We start from the raw sequence: 18,815 nt of genomic DNA, 5'->3' as shown, positions 1-18,815 counted from the left end.
AAGGAAAGGAAAGGAAAGGAAAGGGAAAGGAAAGGAAAGGAAAGGAAAGGAAATCCCATTCATTTCCCAGTGACAAGCCTGGAGCGCCTGGGGAGGGGAAGGCTGAGGGGGAACTGGGGTCTGAGCCCAAGGCATGGGGGGAGCACAGCAGAGGGGCTGTGCTCTTGCAGAGCCCGATCTCAATGGGGCACATTCTGAAACCACAGCACCCAAGGGTGCCTCCTGCAGCAAAGAGATGGCAAGGAGAAACCACAGAGCTGATTTTTATTGTTATGGTTTTTAACCTGAGGACAAGGAGGGGAGGCTCAGAGCTGGTATTCCCCTGCTAGGTGCTCTCTTCCAACCCCTCTTGTGGATAACGAGGTGAGGTGTGGATTCCCTGCTTACAAAAGGAGTAGAACGAGAGTTCTGCTTGTTTGACAATGTTGGGAAGAGGGTGTGAATGTGTGTGGCTTTTGTCCTCTGTTCTGACCCCTGCCATACTTTTGGAGAGGTGTTTTGTACAGGAAAAATGTGCTGGGGGCAGTTGTAATGGGAGTGAGTGGCCATCCAGTGTTCCCAGTGGATACTGGGTGGGGTTGCATGCCCGAACTTGGATTTCTGCTGCCTGGCTGCAGGTCCTGCACTGAGGGACCAAGCTGAGAACCCATTTCCACTGGCTCCTCTCTAATCCACAGAGAATGAGAGACAAGGAGAGGCACTTCAACCTCTAGATCTGTTGAGTTGCTTCCAGAGACACCCAGATCCTCTTTGCCACGCTGAGGCCTCCAGGGATTAGAAGCCTTTGCTGTGTATCCAAAATTAAGTGGGATAAATCCATGCATTCCCTCATTGCACAAAGGGAAAAAAAGGAAAACACAATGAAAATGAAGCACAAATCCCAGCCGTGGACATTACAAGGCTGAGGAGAAAGAAGGGAGGATGAAAATGCAGGATGTTCATTTAGCATGTTCAGTATTAAGGTCTGGTTTACACTAAGACAAGCACACCAGTCACACATTAGGATTTTGATCCAAAGTTTGCTTTAAGACAAACAGATATATTTTTAGTTACTTTGGCTGGTCCTGAGTAAGACATTTTGGACAATACTCAAAGATGTACTTAGATTACTGAATCCTTTTAAGACGCTTAACTTGCAATATATTTTAGTAGTGCCGTGGGTTCCAAAGTAAAAAACTTAGGGAATTGGAGAAACTAGAAGAAGAGTATGCAGTGACTTTGCTCTTCTAAAAAATTAAATATTTTTCCTTACACCATCTTGTATTTTTTTTTTTTTGAAGTTGGATTACTGCACGTTACAAAATTTCCATTAGGTAAAGCTGTAGGAATAGAGAATACCAAATCCAAAATGCACTCATCTGCCAGCAGAGCTGGCTATTGTCTGGTTAGGACAGATCTGGAGTCTGGATAATGGAACAAATTACTCAGCACAGGCAGTTAATGACCAACAAAGAGCTCAAGCAGGAAAGAGGGGTGAGAGGAGACTTCTGTGCTGTAAAGTAACACAATATTTGCTGTTAAACAATGTTTGTCTAAAGAGCTTTTATCAAATTTTTATAAACATGCTCAGAAAATTTATTTAGCTCAGATTATTTTATATTTTCATATCTATCTATCTATCTATCTATCTATCTATCTATCTATCTATCATAACTGGAGCTAAATATATAGGTGTATATAAATAATCAGAATTTTGTGACAAATGCAGACTCCGCTTTACAAATTTCACAATTTCATAGTTTTCTGTGTTTTGGCATAGTGATGAGAGTGCCAGGAAATGTGTCCCCTAACTCTCAGGGGTCTATTTTGAAAACTCTGTCTTTATGATGAAAGATATTATTTTAACAGTTATTAAGTGGATCAAAAATTGTAGGCAATAAAAACAGACCTGAAGGTAATGTTGCTCGGGTAGATAAAGGGAAAAGAAAAACAACCAAGAATAACAAATAAGAGGGCTTGGGTTTAGAAAACACCCAGTGGACTGATAAATGTTGTTTGTGTAACTAAGGAGCTCTCTGGAAAAGGCAGAGGAGATCTGTGGTCAGTGGATTCAGAGGTCATTTTAAGACAGGTGAATATTCCTAAGGATATTATTCCTGGAGTATGGAGAGTTACTTGTTGCTGGAACAGCCCTTGGATTTCTGCTGTGACTGGCTGCGTCTCTGCTGCTCCCTGGGGCTTCCCAAACCAGGATCAGCTGTGGCAGAATTGGTGCACACAAGGGTGCAGTGTCCTTTGGGGATAAACACCCCGTTTCCAGCTCTAGATTTCTCAAGGTCAGGGACAAATGAGGCCCTGGCTGTCTTTGGCTCCTCATAGGAGTCCAGTGTCTGATGCTTTGAGACACCTTCCAACCTCACCAAAGGCACACCACAGCACCAGAGAAATGTGGAATAGTTTGGGTTGGAAGAGACCTTAAAGAGCCAACGCTCTGCTATGGGCAGGGACAACTTCCACTACCCCAGGTTGCTCCAAGCCCCATCCAACCTAGCCTTGAACACGTCCAGTGATGGGAATGAGTCCTCTTTCCATAACTATTCCCCCTTAGCTGGATTGTGATCCAACAGCAACAGAGCAACTTGGAACCTCAGTGCTGGAGATTTTTAGGCTTTTTTTCCTTTACTGTCTGTGCGTCCCCAGCTCCAGCCTTATTCTGCTACTTGGGGAAGATGAACAATCCCTTGTGTCCAGTAAAGTGGAGCATAGGATATGATAAAATATATGGATCCTTATCATCTGCAGATGATCTTATCTCTAGGGCATCCATGCTGGTGAATTTTCTCCCAACAAATTCCCAGTTTGCATTTCCAGTGCAAACATAATGTTGCACCAGCACTGGGAATTCCCTTTTGTGTAGTTGAGACCTGCCACACCTTTTAATGGTGTTCGTGGGTCAGCAATGAAGTTTGCATCCTGATATTCCCCACTGGATGTTTCCCATCTTTTAGAGCCTTGTCTCAGAGGGGATTCCCCATGGGAACCACCACACTCCCCACTTTTGGTCCACACCAGTGGCCTTCTCACCATGGGGAGAACTTGCCTGGTTGCCCTGGATGACTCAGTGTTTGCCTTGTGATTTCCCTGTCTCCTCGTGCCCGCGCCCTACGTTCTCCAACCTCCAATTAAACAAAGCCGGCTCCAGTTGGAAGAACATCCAAAATAAACCGAGAGCTTGACAGTGTGAGGGGACAACTGAGTAAGTGATGCTGCTTTTCCTCTGAGTCACTGTGGAAAATTGCAGTTCCAGAGGTGCTGCTGGATGGACGAGACACGCAGCTGAGTTCCTGACCTTTAGAGCTTATTGAAAAATCCACGGATGCCTTTTTTTCTCTCAGTGCAGATTATACTGTGCCTTTCTCAAGTCTAGGACAGTGAGGAGCTTCATTCTCCCTTTCTCTGCCCTCAGCTCTGCTATTTTTCATCCACTTCACGTTTCTCCTGCCAACCTTGCCTCTGCTGGGACATCTGCATGCTTGAGGACTCAAACATTCACAAGGGACCAGAAGCTGCTGCATTTTTAAAATGAGCAAAATGGTTCCGGTACATGACATTGATCTGGGATTTTTATTTCTTAACAAAGACTGTCACAACAATAGCTCATTGTTCACTGTCAGATTTTGCAGCAGAGGGCTTTTAAGGCTTGCCAGCATTGTACTGAGAGGCCCCAGGCAGGGCAGGTGGGACACAGGAAAGGCACCTGCTCAAAACTGGCCACAGTTTGGGCCTCTTTTTAATGAGTTTACACAGTGAGAGCAGAAACATCTGGGCTGAGGGGTAAACCTGATGGTTATCAGCCATCCCCCAGAGAATTTGGGGTTATGGCTCTAATCCTTATCTCAGATCTCAGAGCTTACTCTCTGATTTCCATTTCTGCGAGGATTTGCTTAGTGCCTCTCTAATACTAGAGCCCTACCCCAGGATTTTGGCAGGGAACACGGAGGGATGAAGCAGCACAGCCATTTCTGGGACAAGGAGGAGCCCTTGGTGCTCATCCTCCTGCAGCCCAGTCCTTTTGTGCTAGAGCAGAGGAGATCAAAGTGGATTTTGTGCCAATGGATCCAAGGATGAGCATTTGGAAAATGTTCTGCAGGCATCAAACTAAAGGTTCTCTTCATTTATTTCTACTTAGAAGTGGTAGAAATTCCTGAAAGGGGTGCTTTTTAAAACAATGAGTTGCCATAGATCTAAACACATTATTAATTTGGGAGATCAGTTAATAATATAATACAAGTGGAGTCATGCTGGGATTTTCAGAGAATGATTTTTTTCTGTGTTGGATCAAACTAACTAGGATTTAAGTAAAATTCGTTTTACCACCACCCTTCCTGAGGTGTTAATAAACAGTTAAAATTGGTTTCTTTCCATAGGGTTCTCTGATTATACTAAATATATTTGGATGTTCTGTGTGTTATGTGTTTGCACACCCCCAAACAGACTCACACACCAGAGACAGATGGACAGAAACATTCTTCACATGAGATAAACCCAAATTTCAATTTATGATGCAAGTTACTTGGAAAGTTTAAAAAACATATCTATTAATAAGTGTGGGTTCTGAATGAAGATCTGACATGGCAAGGACCACAGCCTGAGAACAAATGGAAATGTCCACAGCAAAAGAATGAATATTATGGATTAATTCTGGCTAAATTGGTGCAATAGTAAAAAAAAAAAAAAAAAAAAAATCTAGGCTTTTGTAGCAGGGCTTGTGGGTTTTAGCAGATGATGTAAACCTTCAGGGAGCTGAGAATAACATTTCTTTAATCAGAGAATCCTAAATGATATTTGGGCTGTATAGGTATTTTAAAATGAAACATTTTTAAAGCAAGGATACCAAACAATATCACAAGTACTAAGGGAAGAAAAGATAGCCCTTGGAAAATTTCCTGTTTGTCCCCAGAGAAAATTGCCTGTTTTTTTAGGGGACTAGTACATTTTTTCTTATTTGTCCATTCTCCAGCTTAATCAAGAGAATTCAATAACAGAGGGGTCTTTACGGTACCACAATTGTATCCTGGAGGTTTATCTGGCCTGGCTGGGAACTTTTGGAGCCCTGAGTATTTATTAATGTGTAATGGATGGGGAAGTGCTGATCTTCCTGGCATGCAGAGCCAGCACTGGTATTTGACTGCTGCATCTTCATTGAAGCCAAGGAGATCTGAGGCTGAGGCACAGCGTCAACCTGTTAAATCAAATATACAGAGCCTGACAGGCATCCTAGAGGAAACTATAAACAGCAGGAGGGCCAAAGTGTGACCTGAGAGCTCTGCAAGGCACAACTCTAGGCTGGAAAGGAGTAAAGAAATCCTCTGTGTGCTTCCCTGGACGAGTCCTGTGCATCCCCTCTCTAGGAACCACGGGGAGGTGTCACAGAAAACGGAATTTTTCCAGGCTCTCGATGCTAATTCTGTGCCAAGTAGAGTCAATGAATGCTTTCAGAGCAGAAATGTGGCATGTTTCCTTACACACACACACACAGAGCTCCTCCTGAGGGCACTGATGACTGTGTTTGGAACGGGCTAGTTCAGGTTTGGCCCCTTTTCCTTCCTTTGTTAGGACTTCTTGCTTGGTGAACAAGGTGGGGAAATGAAGGAGGAGCTGGAATTGTTCCCCCAATTCCCGAAATGCCTTGCACAGGCTCAGAGCTGGTTTTTAACCCACAGGAAATGCCAACTTTTCAGTGCTGTGCACAAGATTGGCTCGTAAATTTTGAGAACTTCACAGATTTGATGGAGTTTGTCTGGAAATATAAAATGAATATTACTTTGGTGAAATCGTCAACAACCATACTGTGAGGTTTGTGCAAATCCAGGTGTTATTCCAGTAATAACATAGAAAGGATGATCCTATTTGGCTCAAAATTCAGATATGCCCAAAATTCCCCACTGAAATACTATCTCCTTCTGGGCTGGTGATAGAGGAGATAATAAACAGCTCTGTGGTATAAATGAGTGCTTCTACCATTACAGAAAATTAACTATTTGCTTGGGTTTGGCTGGGTAAATGAAAATAGTACAAAACCTCACAATTCCTCATCCTCTGAATAGAAGTTGTTTATGTCTCAGCAGCAACATTTAACAAAAAAAAAAAAAAAAAAATAAAGTTTCTCCCAAGCCACTTTCCCAGAGGCACATCAAAACTTAAAAGTGTAAATAAAAAGTTGTCTGTCTCTGACCAGCTGTGCTAAATGAAAGTCCTGTAGAGGAACTGAGTTTTACTGCCTGTCTTGGTCAGGCATATAAATTTTATGTGTTCCAGCTTAATGCAACAATAATTTTTCCCTCTTTCTCTCCATGGCACTAAGACACAAAGCCATGGATAATTTCTCCTCAGTCTGCAGAGAGGGTGGGAGGAGGGAGCTTAGCCTTGTTCCTGGAGGGTGTCTGCTGCCTAAAGAACGGAAAATATGATTTCTGCTTTGGGAATTGAATGAGTCCCCTTTAGAGCTCTTAAGGCTGTATTTATAGGAAAGATAACCTAGCAGAGGACAATATGTTTTGTCCCCAGGTTCTGCTGAATGCCTCCCTTGTTGATGTAGGATACGATCCAAAGCTAATTCATAAGCAGCTTCTGAGTATTCCTGTCATATAATTTTAAGTGAAACTCTTTAGATCTTTGCCTGTCTCTCCTTACTAAAGAAATGAGACTTTTGAACTCCCTGAATCCCTAATACTCAATATTGGGTATAGAAACATCCATTCAGAGTGATACTGTTAAATAGCAAGGGTAGGAGTGAATAACTGCAGTTAAACAGCCAGGGATGAAGTCTCTGAATCCATTTTGACTATCACTCAAGATATGGTTTATAGCTATGGAGATGTGGGATAGACTTCCAGGAGAACAAAGGTACGTTATAAATATGGAAATCGTTCTTTTCATGACAGAGTTGGAGCTGAAAGAGTAAGAAAAGTCAAAGTAAATGACAGGGAAGACAGTGGGATGTGGTTTGGAGGGAAGTAGGGAGACAAATTTCTCAGATTACATTTGTAGAACATCCCATTTAAGAACTTTGCCAGACAAACACTTAAATGATAGGTAGTTGGCATAAAAAAGAATGATTAATAATTCAGAAGAGGGGATGACAAAGAGAGAATGAACCATCTAAACTATTGTGAAGAGTTTTCCTTATTCAGTAAAAGAAGGAATGTCAAATAAGGGAAATTCTAAGCTATAAGAAGAAAATGCTGTAAGATGGCAAGAATTTACTTGAATAAAATGCTAATTTTAGGAAAAATGTCTGCCATGGCAGAGAAAAGGTAATAATTTAAGTAGGATGGTGAGGATATGCAAGGAAGAGAAGAGCCAGACATTAAAACTGCTGTGGCTTAAATTTTCTCCCTCAAAGGCACACCAGCAGGCAGGACTTTCTCTACTGTTTCATAAGAATGGGGAAAGCTGACATTCCCCTGCTGAAAAATAAACTTCTGCAATTCCAGAGGCTTTTTTTTTTTTTTTTTTTTTTTTTTCTGGAACAATGAGAAACCAATCCCTGTTATATGAAAGGAAGCTGGGCCCTGGCAGATCCAATCCAGGGCTAAGGGTTTGTTAGATGAGATGGGCTCAGCACCATGCGATGGAACCACCTTGCATAACAAAGTGTCTTTTGCATATAATGGGAAACAGGTTTGAACTTGGTACATTTTCACTCATCATGAGAAAAATATGAAGACACTAGAAAAGTACACAGTGGGGTTTACCTTGTGCCAGTTTAATTTCCTGTCCCCCTTTCTCTTCTGAAGGCAGAAAACTCACAAATATCCTGTCCTAAAAAAAAAAAAAATAATTAAAAACTAAAAAAAGAAATCAAAAGGAAAGAAAACATGCCATTAATTTGCCCAAATTATTGCTGTGGGTGTCAGTCAGCTAAACACGTCACTTAAGGACACTTCTGGGAAAGAAATTCTGTGGTTCCCATCTCCTGTCTGATTTGGAGAGCTGGAAGCGATGTGGCCACTGCCCATTTCCTAAGACATGAAGCAGGTGTTCCTCTCAACTAATTGCTCTCATGTTCATGCCCAGCTAATGCTTTTTGGGGTTTAACATTCCTCATCAAATGTCTCCTGAGTCACTGTACCTTCAGGGCTTCCTTAGTTTCCAGTCAGTTGCATCTCAGGAGTTTTCTGAATAATATGTGATTTTTGTACATTTACAGAATTCCAGTAGACATTTATTCCATGACCTTGTTCAGATTCACAGTGAACTGAGGGAAAAAAATATTAATCATGGAATCACAAAGGCTGTAATTCAGCTCACAGGAGGATACACCTCCCTTGGGGTGCCTGCATGCTCTGCTCCTTGTCTAGGAGCTGTGACAGTCGAGGGGAATTACTCACTGCAAGCTAAAGCAGCCAAGATTGATCCAGCTGATCAGATAAATGTGTCCACAGACAGCTCTCAGGTCTTGCCAGTGATTCAGCCCCTTTCTTATGTGTGTTTCTGGTGCTTCTTCTGTCAAAACACTGACTTAGAAATGAAATTTAGTGGAATTATTCATGTGAACATAAAAGGGAAAGATGTCTGTGTAGACTCTTTTGGAGATGAATATGGGCTTGTGTGTTTCATTTAACCCATTAGAGGATGTTTGGTCCCTTAAAGCACTGAACCCACTCCTCAAGTCTCCCAGGTCTGAAGCCTGGAAACTCAGTGAGTTGCCATGCTGATCCCTGCCCTCTGACATCTTTTCTGTTACTTTAATGAGCACTATTGGACTGCAAAGAGAAGATGTCAAAGATTTCCCAGCAGATACATCAAGGACAGATGCAGTGTCAGCCCACATTTCCTGTGACCACTGGTAAGGGGTACCAGTGCAGGGAAAAAGGCATTTTAGTGTGGGTGCAGGTCACTGGGAAGGGTCATCTTCACCCCAGCACTGCACTGGAAGTGGCTGTGTCTTGTTTCAAAGTATTATTTTGTCTATTTAGGAGCCAGAAATATTGGTCACCTTGTATTCTGGATATTCTCAGTAGCAGAATGGCAGATGTTAAGAACAGCTGGTGATTTTTAATCAGGTCTCTAGCGTGTGGTACTTCTTCTTACTAAATTCAGATTAAGCTTTAGACAACCCTGAAGCTTGTGGAGTCTGGCATTCTGCAAAAACTCAATCTTTTCTAAAAACCTGAATAACATACAGAAAATACAAGAAAAGGGTGACAAACTCGTTTTGGTTGCATCTCCCTGCTTTTGTCAAGAGCTTAAACCAGCAGGTTCAAAAGATGCAAAATGCTATCTGGGTAACATTTGCAAATCCTCTGTGAATAAAGATGATATAAACAGAAATATGCACATGTACCATGTACATTTTAACTTGACACAGGGGAATGTACCTTCCCATTCCCTTCCTAAACCTTTTCTGGGGTGTGCTTGGGATGGTGAGTACTGGTGCAGCTCCATGTGTACCATGGATGGCCAGGGCTGTTCCTGCAGTGATAATTTAGATCTGACAAGGATGCAAATAAATACTCCACCCTGCAGATCCACAGGCCCTGGCAAAGCAGGACATCCAAGGTTTGTCTGGGTTTGTCCCATTTTGGAAAGTGGCCCAGAGTCCTTGCTCTCACACTGGAATCTTAACGTTCCTGGCAGGCTGCGTAAAATTACCCAGCTGGAGGAAAGCAAAAGGTTTCCTATGATATTTCCAGGCTTTCTTTGATTCCACACAGCCCATCAATAAGTGTTGATTAGCAGGGAGAATGACCTCAAGTCACGTCAGCTGTAGGATGTGTTTTTCCTGGAGGGAAAGGAAGAATATGATTTCCGCCCCTCAAAGATAAGGATTATCACAGGTTTTGAAAGAATAATTTTGCTTTTGTTGTCTTTTATGGAAGCCATTCAAGTGAAGGGAAAGCCCAATGGCTGGCCAGTGTTTAATCTTTTAAAATGTCAAGGCTTTGTCAAATGCTAACATCGATGCATCAGACCTCAGCTCTGGGTCCTCTGGAGTTGCTTTATGATAGCAAAGAATTTGGTTTCTTATCTGCTTCTGGGCACGTGCACATCAGTCACTTATTTGCTAAGACAGCTGGCTTTTAAGTTTGGTCATTCGGCCTTCCAAATGTGAGATAAGATTTTCTTATAAGAGGGTTTGTAGTCCAGATTCTTAAATTGGTTTTAATACGAGGAAAAGCACTGGAAGCCTAATTTGTTGAGAGACAAAAATCCCACTGTCTCTACAGTGAAAAAAAAAAAAAAAGTTTCTTTTTAAAACTTACAAAAGCAATAGAATATTGATTCAGAGATATCAAGCATAAATTTCTGGATCCTACAATTTTCAGTTCATCTCATATGGATGCATTTATGTCAGACTCCACTTCTCACATATAAGTGTTAATAATGATGAAGGTTTCATTAATGGATTTCAATGTCTACTCTATGGATGCTGAAGGAACCGAAATACTCATCCTTTCAACTAGAATTCCCTTCTATTTGTGGATAAACTACTTCCAACTCAGAGGATATCACTCCTGCATGTTAAAGAACAAGCTATAAAAATACATTATTAGTGTTTTGGATTAGCAAGATTTTAAAATCAGATGTATGCTGAAGAATGACTTTTTCATTGCTTAGGAATTTGATACAAAACTTAGCTAGAGAGAAGAAACAAGAAATGTGAACAGCATCTGTGGAAAGTGAAATAGTTCAATTAACCAGCTTTAAGTTTTAAGGTTTTTCAAATATTAGCTTTGGGGAAATTAGGGCATAAACCACAAAAATCAGATTAATAGCAGGACTTCCTGTGGTTTCATTGTTCTGGACAGGTCACAATAACATGCAATTATTTTTTTTTGCCATGTATGACCCGGCAGTTTTTAATGCAAGGGCTCTGACAGATGTGATAACCTACTGAGAGCACAAATTAATATAAGTTTTGCAGAGTTTGCTTCCTACTCTGAGTCACATTCTCAGTTCTCTGGCCTGTGGCCAAGCTCATATTTCAACCCATCCATGCAAACGAGTTATTTCTGCTTAACATCAAGTTATTCAGCTCAGTAACACACTTACCTTGACTTAATGAAGACACCACAGAATACAGCAATTAAAAGCAAAACTTGTTACAGCATCAAATGATTTACCTCCATGGTTTCTTGTTAGGTGCAAGTTTTTAGCAGTACTGAAATATGGCAGCATTTCTGCTCTGTAATGTCCATTTGTGCAAATCACCATGGTTTCAATATGTTCTACAGCATTTACAAGAAACTCTGCTGATTTCATGACTAATAACACCATTGGAATATTTATCTCTGACAGTGTGAGTTTTTCTAGATAATCTACTTCAGTAGGAAATTGAAACACTCCCATCAGCCCCTTGGGATTCCTAAATAAGGGTATTCCAAAGAAGCTACAGGAGATTCAGTTTGAGTCTAAAAGTCCAGAAAGTAGCTCACCTCTGAGTTAGGTATCTAAACTCTTTGTAGTCAAATGAGGTCTAAAAGAAAAAAAAAAAAAAAAAAAGACAGAGCTTTCAAATGATCCTCTTCGTTTCATCAGGTGAAATGATCTAATCTCTACTGACTACACCATTACCTGTGCAAATTAGAGATACATTGACTAAATATTAATATCTAGAGATGTTTTATGCACTTTTGGTCTTCTGTCACATCCACCAGTCCCACAGGAACTCCATGGAAATCTCAGGGTATTTCCTGTGGCATCAAAGGCATTATTTTCCCATATTTTCAGGTAATTCATGCACAGCATAGGTAGAGTATTAATATCTTAATATTAATGTGGAAATTCATGAAGCAATGAGTGCCTGTCCTAAGGCACCACAGTTCACTTCTGAAAAAGTAAACTCTGCTGAAGGTGACTCTCTGGCTGATTTGTTTGTCACACGTACATCAGTTACACTCTCATTGTGCCCAGTGGCTGAGTGTTCACTTTGGTTGGAAGCATCAACCGCTCAACCACGTTGGATCAAAAAAATCTGCTTATGCTTAAGCTTGAGTACAACAGGGAGTGTTTCAAAACTAACTTCTCTTCAATTTTTTTTCTTTCCTTCCTATTTTCTTCCATGTTAAGCAAAAGGAATGCCAGGAAGGAAATGGATGTGCAGGTCTGCATTTTCATATTGAGGAATTAGATGCTGCAGAACTTTGTCACACGGGTTGAAGTCATGCAGGAATATGAAATAACATTTTCCTTCTTGCCTCCATGCAGCTTTCAGAGGGAATCAATGCAGGCCAAGGGTTGGGAATTGAAATCATTGCCACCTTCCAGCTGGTGCTGTGTGTCCTGGCCACCACAGACAGGAGAAGGAACGACGTCTCGGGATCCGCACCTTTGGCCATTGGTCTCTCTGTGGCCTTGGGACATCTTCTGGCTGTAAGTTTTAGCCCTCAGAGGTTCTATCTGCCATGCCCCACCTTGGGTGGGCCAGTGAAGGCAGGGAGATGATGAGGAAGCTTCACCTGTGCCTCACCTCTGGTTCTCTTTCCACCTCCTAGATCGATTACACCGGCTGTGGGATTAACCCAGCCAGATCTTTTGGCTCAGCGCTCATCGCCAACAACTTTGAAAATCACTGGGTAAGTTGAGTAAATTTGTTTAACTCACAAGAGCCTCTGAAAACACATAACCTACAAGATCAGAAACATTTCAACATGTATCATTAGAACCAAGTCAGAGAGTTGGCATTTCCGTTTCATGTAACAAAGAATATTCTCCTTTCAATCCTGACCAACCTCAGGCAAACAAAAAGTCCTCAGGCTTATTCAGTCTCTGTATTCAGAGTAATACAGCAGATTTTCTTTGGTTGTTTTCCTTAATATTTATTTATTTCAAACATTTTAATAGTATAAGCCTTATTACACAGAATCCTGTATTGTGTATTTATTGTTTAAACTAAATTTGTAAAGTGCCACTGGTTAATCCGGTAAGACCCAATTTAGAGAGATTCTTAAGCAGGTTTATAAACTGAAATGGATCATCCAATATTTAAGAGCTAATAAATGTTCAGCATCTTAAAGCTGAGTGTCTGCTTATGTGTTTTCAAGTAGAAGTGCTCTGGAAACACTATAAATTTTAGATTATTCCTCATGTTTAAATGTGGTTAAAATGACGTTCTTCACAAAAATTTACTTATTTCATCAAACCTCAATAAAGGAGGCTGATATGAAGCTGTAAATGACCTTGTGTTCTTGGATATATAAAATGGGGCTTATTCCAACTCTCCTACCCATGATTTTAGCAGCCAATTGCATAGGCACTGATGGAAATTTAGTGGTAATATAATGGGTTTGTGAAAATTCTGGATATGGATTCCATTTTAAGCTAAAGAGTAAAACATAAAAGGAAGACCCTGGGGAAATTTTGGAAGTGTCTACCACTTGAACATTTTTATTAGGACACTAAAGGGAAGTAACTAATTAAAGAGCTGATATTTTCAGAATTTAATAAGAAAATTATTATCCTTTGTAGAGGCAGAAGAAGATAGAGGTAATAATTTGTGTTAAAATACTGATACTACTGAATAAAAGAGTTTTCAGACTCAATAGTACTTTTGCCCTGCAAAGTCTTCATTATCTTCTGTTATTTCTAACAAAGTCAGCTTGTCTACTGAAATCATTTTATTACCACTCCTTCTAAATTTTAATTTTCTTAAGTGGTTAGGCCAGTTCAATCACAGCAATATCACCAGCTAAGCAGCATCTAGTGGCAAATTAAGCCCCTATTTAGGTCCTCCTTAAATATGACTTTCAAATTCACCTATCACTGGAATTTAATAGAAGAATGGAAACTAATGCCCTGTTGTTTTGGGAATTATGCTCCCCTGCCAACTCTGTCTGAATTAGCAGAGATGTTTTAGCAGTAAGTAACTGATTTTAAATATCACAGCTTGACAACATGACCACAGTTATTCTCCTCTGGGTCTATCACCAATTCACGGTGATAAATTCCTGCTTTTTTGCCAGTGGTTAAGTAAACATTCAGGTGGATAGGCTGCAAATTTCACAGTGAGAATCCTCAGAGGAGCTTCAAATGCAGAAATACCTGATGCAATGACTGGGATTTGTTTTCCAGATTTTCTGGGTTGGCCCAATCATTGGAGGAGCAAGTGCTGCCCTGATTTATGACTTCATCCTGGCACCCAGAACCAGCGACCTCACCGACCGCATGAAGGTGTGGACCAGTGGCCAAGTAGAAGAGTATGACCTGGAAGGGGATGATATGAACTCTCGGGTTGAAATGAAGCCAAAATAAAGAAAGGCATGGAGAGAGGGGGAGAAAAAAAAGTAAAAAAAAAAAAAAAAAAAAAAAAAAGCAGCACAATGGTTTCCGAAGATTTTATCAGTGTTATAGACTCTTTGTAAACCAGCAAGCAGTACTTTGTTTTTTTAATTCAATACAGTTTTCCTTTTTTTTTTTTCCCAGTCCTAATAGCATTTTTTGCATCTTTTTTTTTTTTTTTTTAATTACAGAGTCTTTATGTTGGGAAGTCATGACTGAAATAAATTGATTCAACCCCTCCCTTGGTACCACCCAACTTTGAGGTGCATTTAGTGTGGGGAGTTCTCCTGCCACATCATTCAGTAATGATAAGTAGTTCCAATGACCAATTTATTTCCTGAAAGAATAGATATTGAGAACAGAGAACCATCTGTACCAATAACAGAGGCCTTACACCTGAAAAAACAGTATTTATAGAAATATGCAAGGCTGGCATCTAATGCCAGCAATGAATGGGAAAAATACCAGTCTCATATCTGTGTCCAAAAGCATCTTATAGAAGGAAAGGTTACTAAAGATTAGTTGCTTTGTGAAATTACCCATAATTTCTTAAATGATTGATCATCTTTGACAAAAAGGGCCAGAAAATTAGGCAGGGTAAGAATTTCCAGAGTCACAGGATCTTTCAGATTTTCTTGTGTTTTATTCTCTCTGAACCTGCACCTAGTTGCTTGTGAGGGGAAAATATATGTGGCAAATAATATAGATATATTAATGCCTAGGAAGTAATAACTAGAAGTCAAATTGGAGAGTAGTGACAAGAATGGCAGAAAGAACGATGTGGTGCCAACGTGTAAACAGGATCTGATGGTTACTGTGACAACTCTGTGTAATTTATCATGTGATTTAAAGCAAAACTAGGAGAAAAGAAGTGCCCTTTCTCTCTGACCCCATTCCAATAGCCAGTGCTGTGACATTCAGGACCACAAACAGATGTACACACGGTATATTTTCTAATGAGGGACAAATACATACCTGTAAGCCCATTTTGGGGGTGGTTGCTTTGTTGTTTTATATATATATATATATATATATATGTTTATATATATTTTATACAGAAAGCCTAGTGTACTGTTTTGTAAGAAAATAAGAGCATAAAGACAAGTGGAAATAATTGCAGCAGTTCTTAGCGAAATAAACGACACTGGAAATGAAAATGAGAAAGAAAATTAACACTCTAAAGGACATGGAAGATTTTCTTTGTTTAAATCTCTGTGTGTGTGTGTGTGTGCTACTTATGATTTCCTGAGTAACCCAAAGCATTATTTGGTCTTTACCTACTAACTATAGAATATAGTTAAAACAGACACGTGCTGATATACTTGTTCTGCACTAAACAGTTTTCCATAAGAAACAAGGCCCAGAGGAACTGACAGAAAATCAGCACATTCCAGCATCCAGCAAAACCCCCCAGAGGTAATGGGATGGATTCTCCTCTCTGAGAGACAGTGTGGGATTGGGAGGTGAGGTAGGATTGGCATAGGAATCTGTATGGGTTGAATCATTTCATCAACTTGAGCAGATGGACAACGAGAAAAGAATAAAAATTTAAATCACCAGCAAAATAAACCAGAATATATTTTATCTTGCTTGCCAACATTTGGTGTGCTCTCCCATGTATTGCCTATGTACATAGAGCATGATTGGATTTTGGGGTGGTTTAAAAATAAACCAAATCAGTTGTGCTAACATATCAATTGTTCATGATTCGTCATTTTTAGTTTGTCATGTAATGCAATTTTAATCTTCTGCACTGTTTCTCAGGTGCCCACTGGTAAGACCAAGCCAGTTTCTACTTTCCCACTCTTCACTGGATGCTGCCCTTTAGGGAAAGGAATGTTCTTTGTTTTTATGGCAGGCAAAGCAGACCCTCACCTGGAAGTGAACTCTTCCAAATTATACTTAGAAATGAAGCAGGGTACCAGGATCTTGTACCCACTTTCTAGAATTTTATCCAATTTTATCAGGTGTTATCCCAGCACCTCCAATGACTCCAAATTAACCCTTTTTTGCCTTACAGAATCTCTGAGCCAGAGAGAGAGCGGGAGCAGTTGCAGAACTCACCTGTAGTAAATAGTTTTGTTTTGACAAGCTTCAGGTAACTTAAGAGTTAATGGTGCAGAAAATGTGAGATTCACAATTTGTTCCTGAATCTACACCTTGCAAAGAACTTGGCTTATTTTTTTTTTTTAATGCTTCAAAATCCAACACTTTGCAGACAAAAAACACTCTCTTTCCATTTGGATTGTGATAGGACTGTCCCATATTAACTGTTCTACCTTATGAACACTAAAATAATAAATGAAATAGATTAAACACGTACAATAATTGTTTCACTAGTGAAGAAACAAACAACTCCAAATAAAAGTAAATGAAGTGTAGTTTGTTGGTGTATTTTGTAGAATTATTGCAAGTTTTGTGTTGAAAGGGATTTTAAAGATCACCTAGTTGCAATCCCCTGCTGTGGACCCTGTATTTACAGTGATAATATTTAAACAATTTACAGTAAAGCTCTTAAGAAAATTAAATTAAAAGAAAAAAGTATTTAAGGTGAATTCCAGGCTCAACCCCCTCCATTCTTCTTAAAGAAGGAGAAGCTTAATGGTATATTTTGGAGTGCTTTTGTAGTACTTAGACCCTGAATTGAAAGCAGGGATTCAGACCATGGCTGCTAATGATGCCCCCACTCCTGGCACAAATGGTTTTGCTTTGTGCTAGACAAGCACCCTTCAAATTTATCAGCAGCTCATTAAAATAGTTGAAACAAACCCAGCGAAGGAATTAAAGGCACGAAGCAGCAAGTATCGAAACCCACTAACAAATGTCAAGTGGCAAATGTGATCGCCCAGAAACTCAACAAAATGTGCCTGACACAGCAAGCCTGGGACAGGGCTGTTCAAACAGCTCCTGGGATGTCTGCCCTGAGAGCTCCTGATCCATGGGTTAATGGGGGCTGTCTGTGCCCCGGCACAAACCTCTGCATTTATCACTCATTCTAACAGGAAAAGACCAGAGAATTCTAGAATGGTTTGGATTGGAAGGGAGCTTAAACTAGTTCCAAACTCTAGGAAAACCTAGGGACACCTTCCACTTCCCCAAGCTGCTCCAAACCCCGTCCAGCCTGGCCTTGGACATTTCCAGGGATCCAGGGACAGCCACAGCTTCTCTGGGCACCCTGTGCCAGGGCCACCCCACCCTCTGATTGAAGATGACAAAGGGTGAATTCTTCCCTAGATTATCCAGGAGCCACCTACCATGATCCCGGGACCCCGCAGCATCCCAAGAACCTCTGTTGTCTGTAAAGAAAAAAGCACAAAAAACCATTCTTAAGTCCAGGAACATGGGTGTCAGTGCCTGTATGAGCCACCCCGAATATCCCATTTTTTTCCTGGGCAAAGCTCATCAAAGCAAAGATGATCCAGTTTGCTTTTTCCGAATGCAGGTTGCCACCCCGGGAATGTGCAGGTGTTCCCACTCTGCGTTTTGCACTGGTGACAAAGCATCCTCTGCATATTCCAACAAAGACAATTTACAAAAAGCCTGAGGAAGGCGTTTTGGATTCATCCTTGAGAAACCCCTGTTGCTCCTCTGACTCTGTAAACAACCTAGGGAGATTTGGGCCCTAACTTTACCCAGTAAGTGCGTATTCTGCCTCCCCACTGAAACTGTGGCAATTTAATTTTAGATTTCATCTTGCTCTGCTCTATGTAGACTTTTTACACGTGCAAGGAAAGAAAGGCAATTGAAACCTAACATAATGACAGCCAGCACTCCAGGAAGCTTCCATTGTCCTTCCATATCCACCAGCTGTACCAGTCACAATTCAGAGCTTAATGTTTTTAAAAATTAGGGTAACGCAATAATATAAATATAGAGTTTTTCATTATACTTCGGTGTTTTTGCTTCTTTTACCCAGCTGAAGTTTGAACACGACAAGTATCACACAATAAATTATATTGGGAATATGGATGTTATGATTCATTTAGAGCCTGGGCTCGTGTAAACATCTGTGTGAGAACATTTGTGTCAAGGATAGTTCTGGGTTTCATTCAAGCTAGACGCCCTTGAAAGTACCACATTTTTTGCATATAAGTTGTCTGATACTACCTAAATTACCCCAGAATTATTTCTGGGAGCAAATGCATAATTTTATAGACTTTCCAAAGCTGAATAATGAAATAGAAACTCTGATCAAATAAATCAATTTCTAATTAGACATTAGCATCTATGAGATCATTTCACTTTAGGTTTTTGGAATTAATTTGCCAGGCATGGCTATGAAAAATGTTCCAGAGAAAGTACAGTTCTTCTTGACTTTGAGGCTCCCCTTTGCTGTTGGAAAGTAAAACTTTGCAGGGACCTGTGCTCCTGACCACTCCCATGTAGCCATGGATGCCTGCCCGTAGCCATTCCTGTTCCTCTACAGGCCTGCTGACTGCAGTTCTGTGATAAATTACTGTACAGTCCACAATTTGGTAAGGGCAGAGAACAAAATAATCACAGGAACACAGAATGGATGGAGGGAAGTGACACAGGGCACACAAGGTGACTGGTTTGTGGATTTTAATAGCACTCAGGAGGATTCATTCTCC

General features: G+C 40.5%; 1 protein-coding gene across 1 annotated transcript in view; it reads left to right on the top strand.

Annotated features, from left to right (window-relative positions):
- Positions 1-14,196, top strand: part of AQP1 (aquaporin 1 (Colton blood group)) — a 16,659-nt gene extending 2,463 nt beyond the window's left edge. The window contains exons 2-4 of the mRNA XM_062493427.1: positions 12,154-12,318; positions 12,441-12,521; positions 14,017-14,196. Coding sequence (XP_062349411.1) covers positions 12,154-12,318; positions 12,441-12,521; positions 14,017-14,196 — 426 coding nt within the window. The remainder of the gene's footprint in view (positions 1-12,153; positions 12,319-12,440; positions 12,522-14,016) is intronic.
- Positions 14,197-18,815: the final 4,619 nt, after the last annotated feature.

This window comes from Cinclus cinclus, chromosome 1, assembly GCF_963662255.1.
Source record: "Cinclus cinclus chromosome 1, bCinCin1.1, whole genome shotgun sequence".
Lineage (NCBI taxonomy): Eukaryota > Metazoa > Chordata > Aves > Passeriformes > Cinclidae > Cinclus > Cinclus cinclus.
This window is presented reverse-complemented; position numbering and strand designations above follow the sequence as displayed.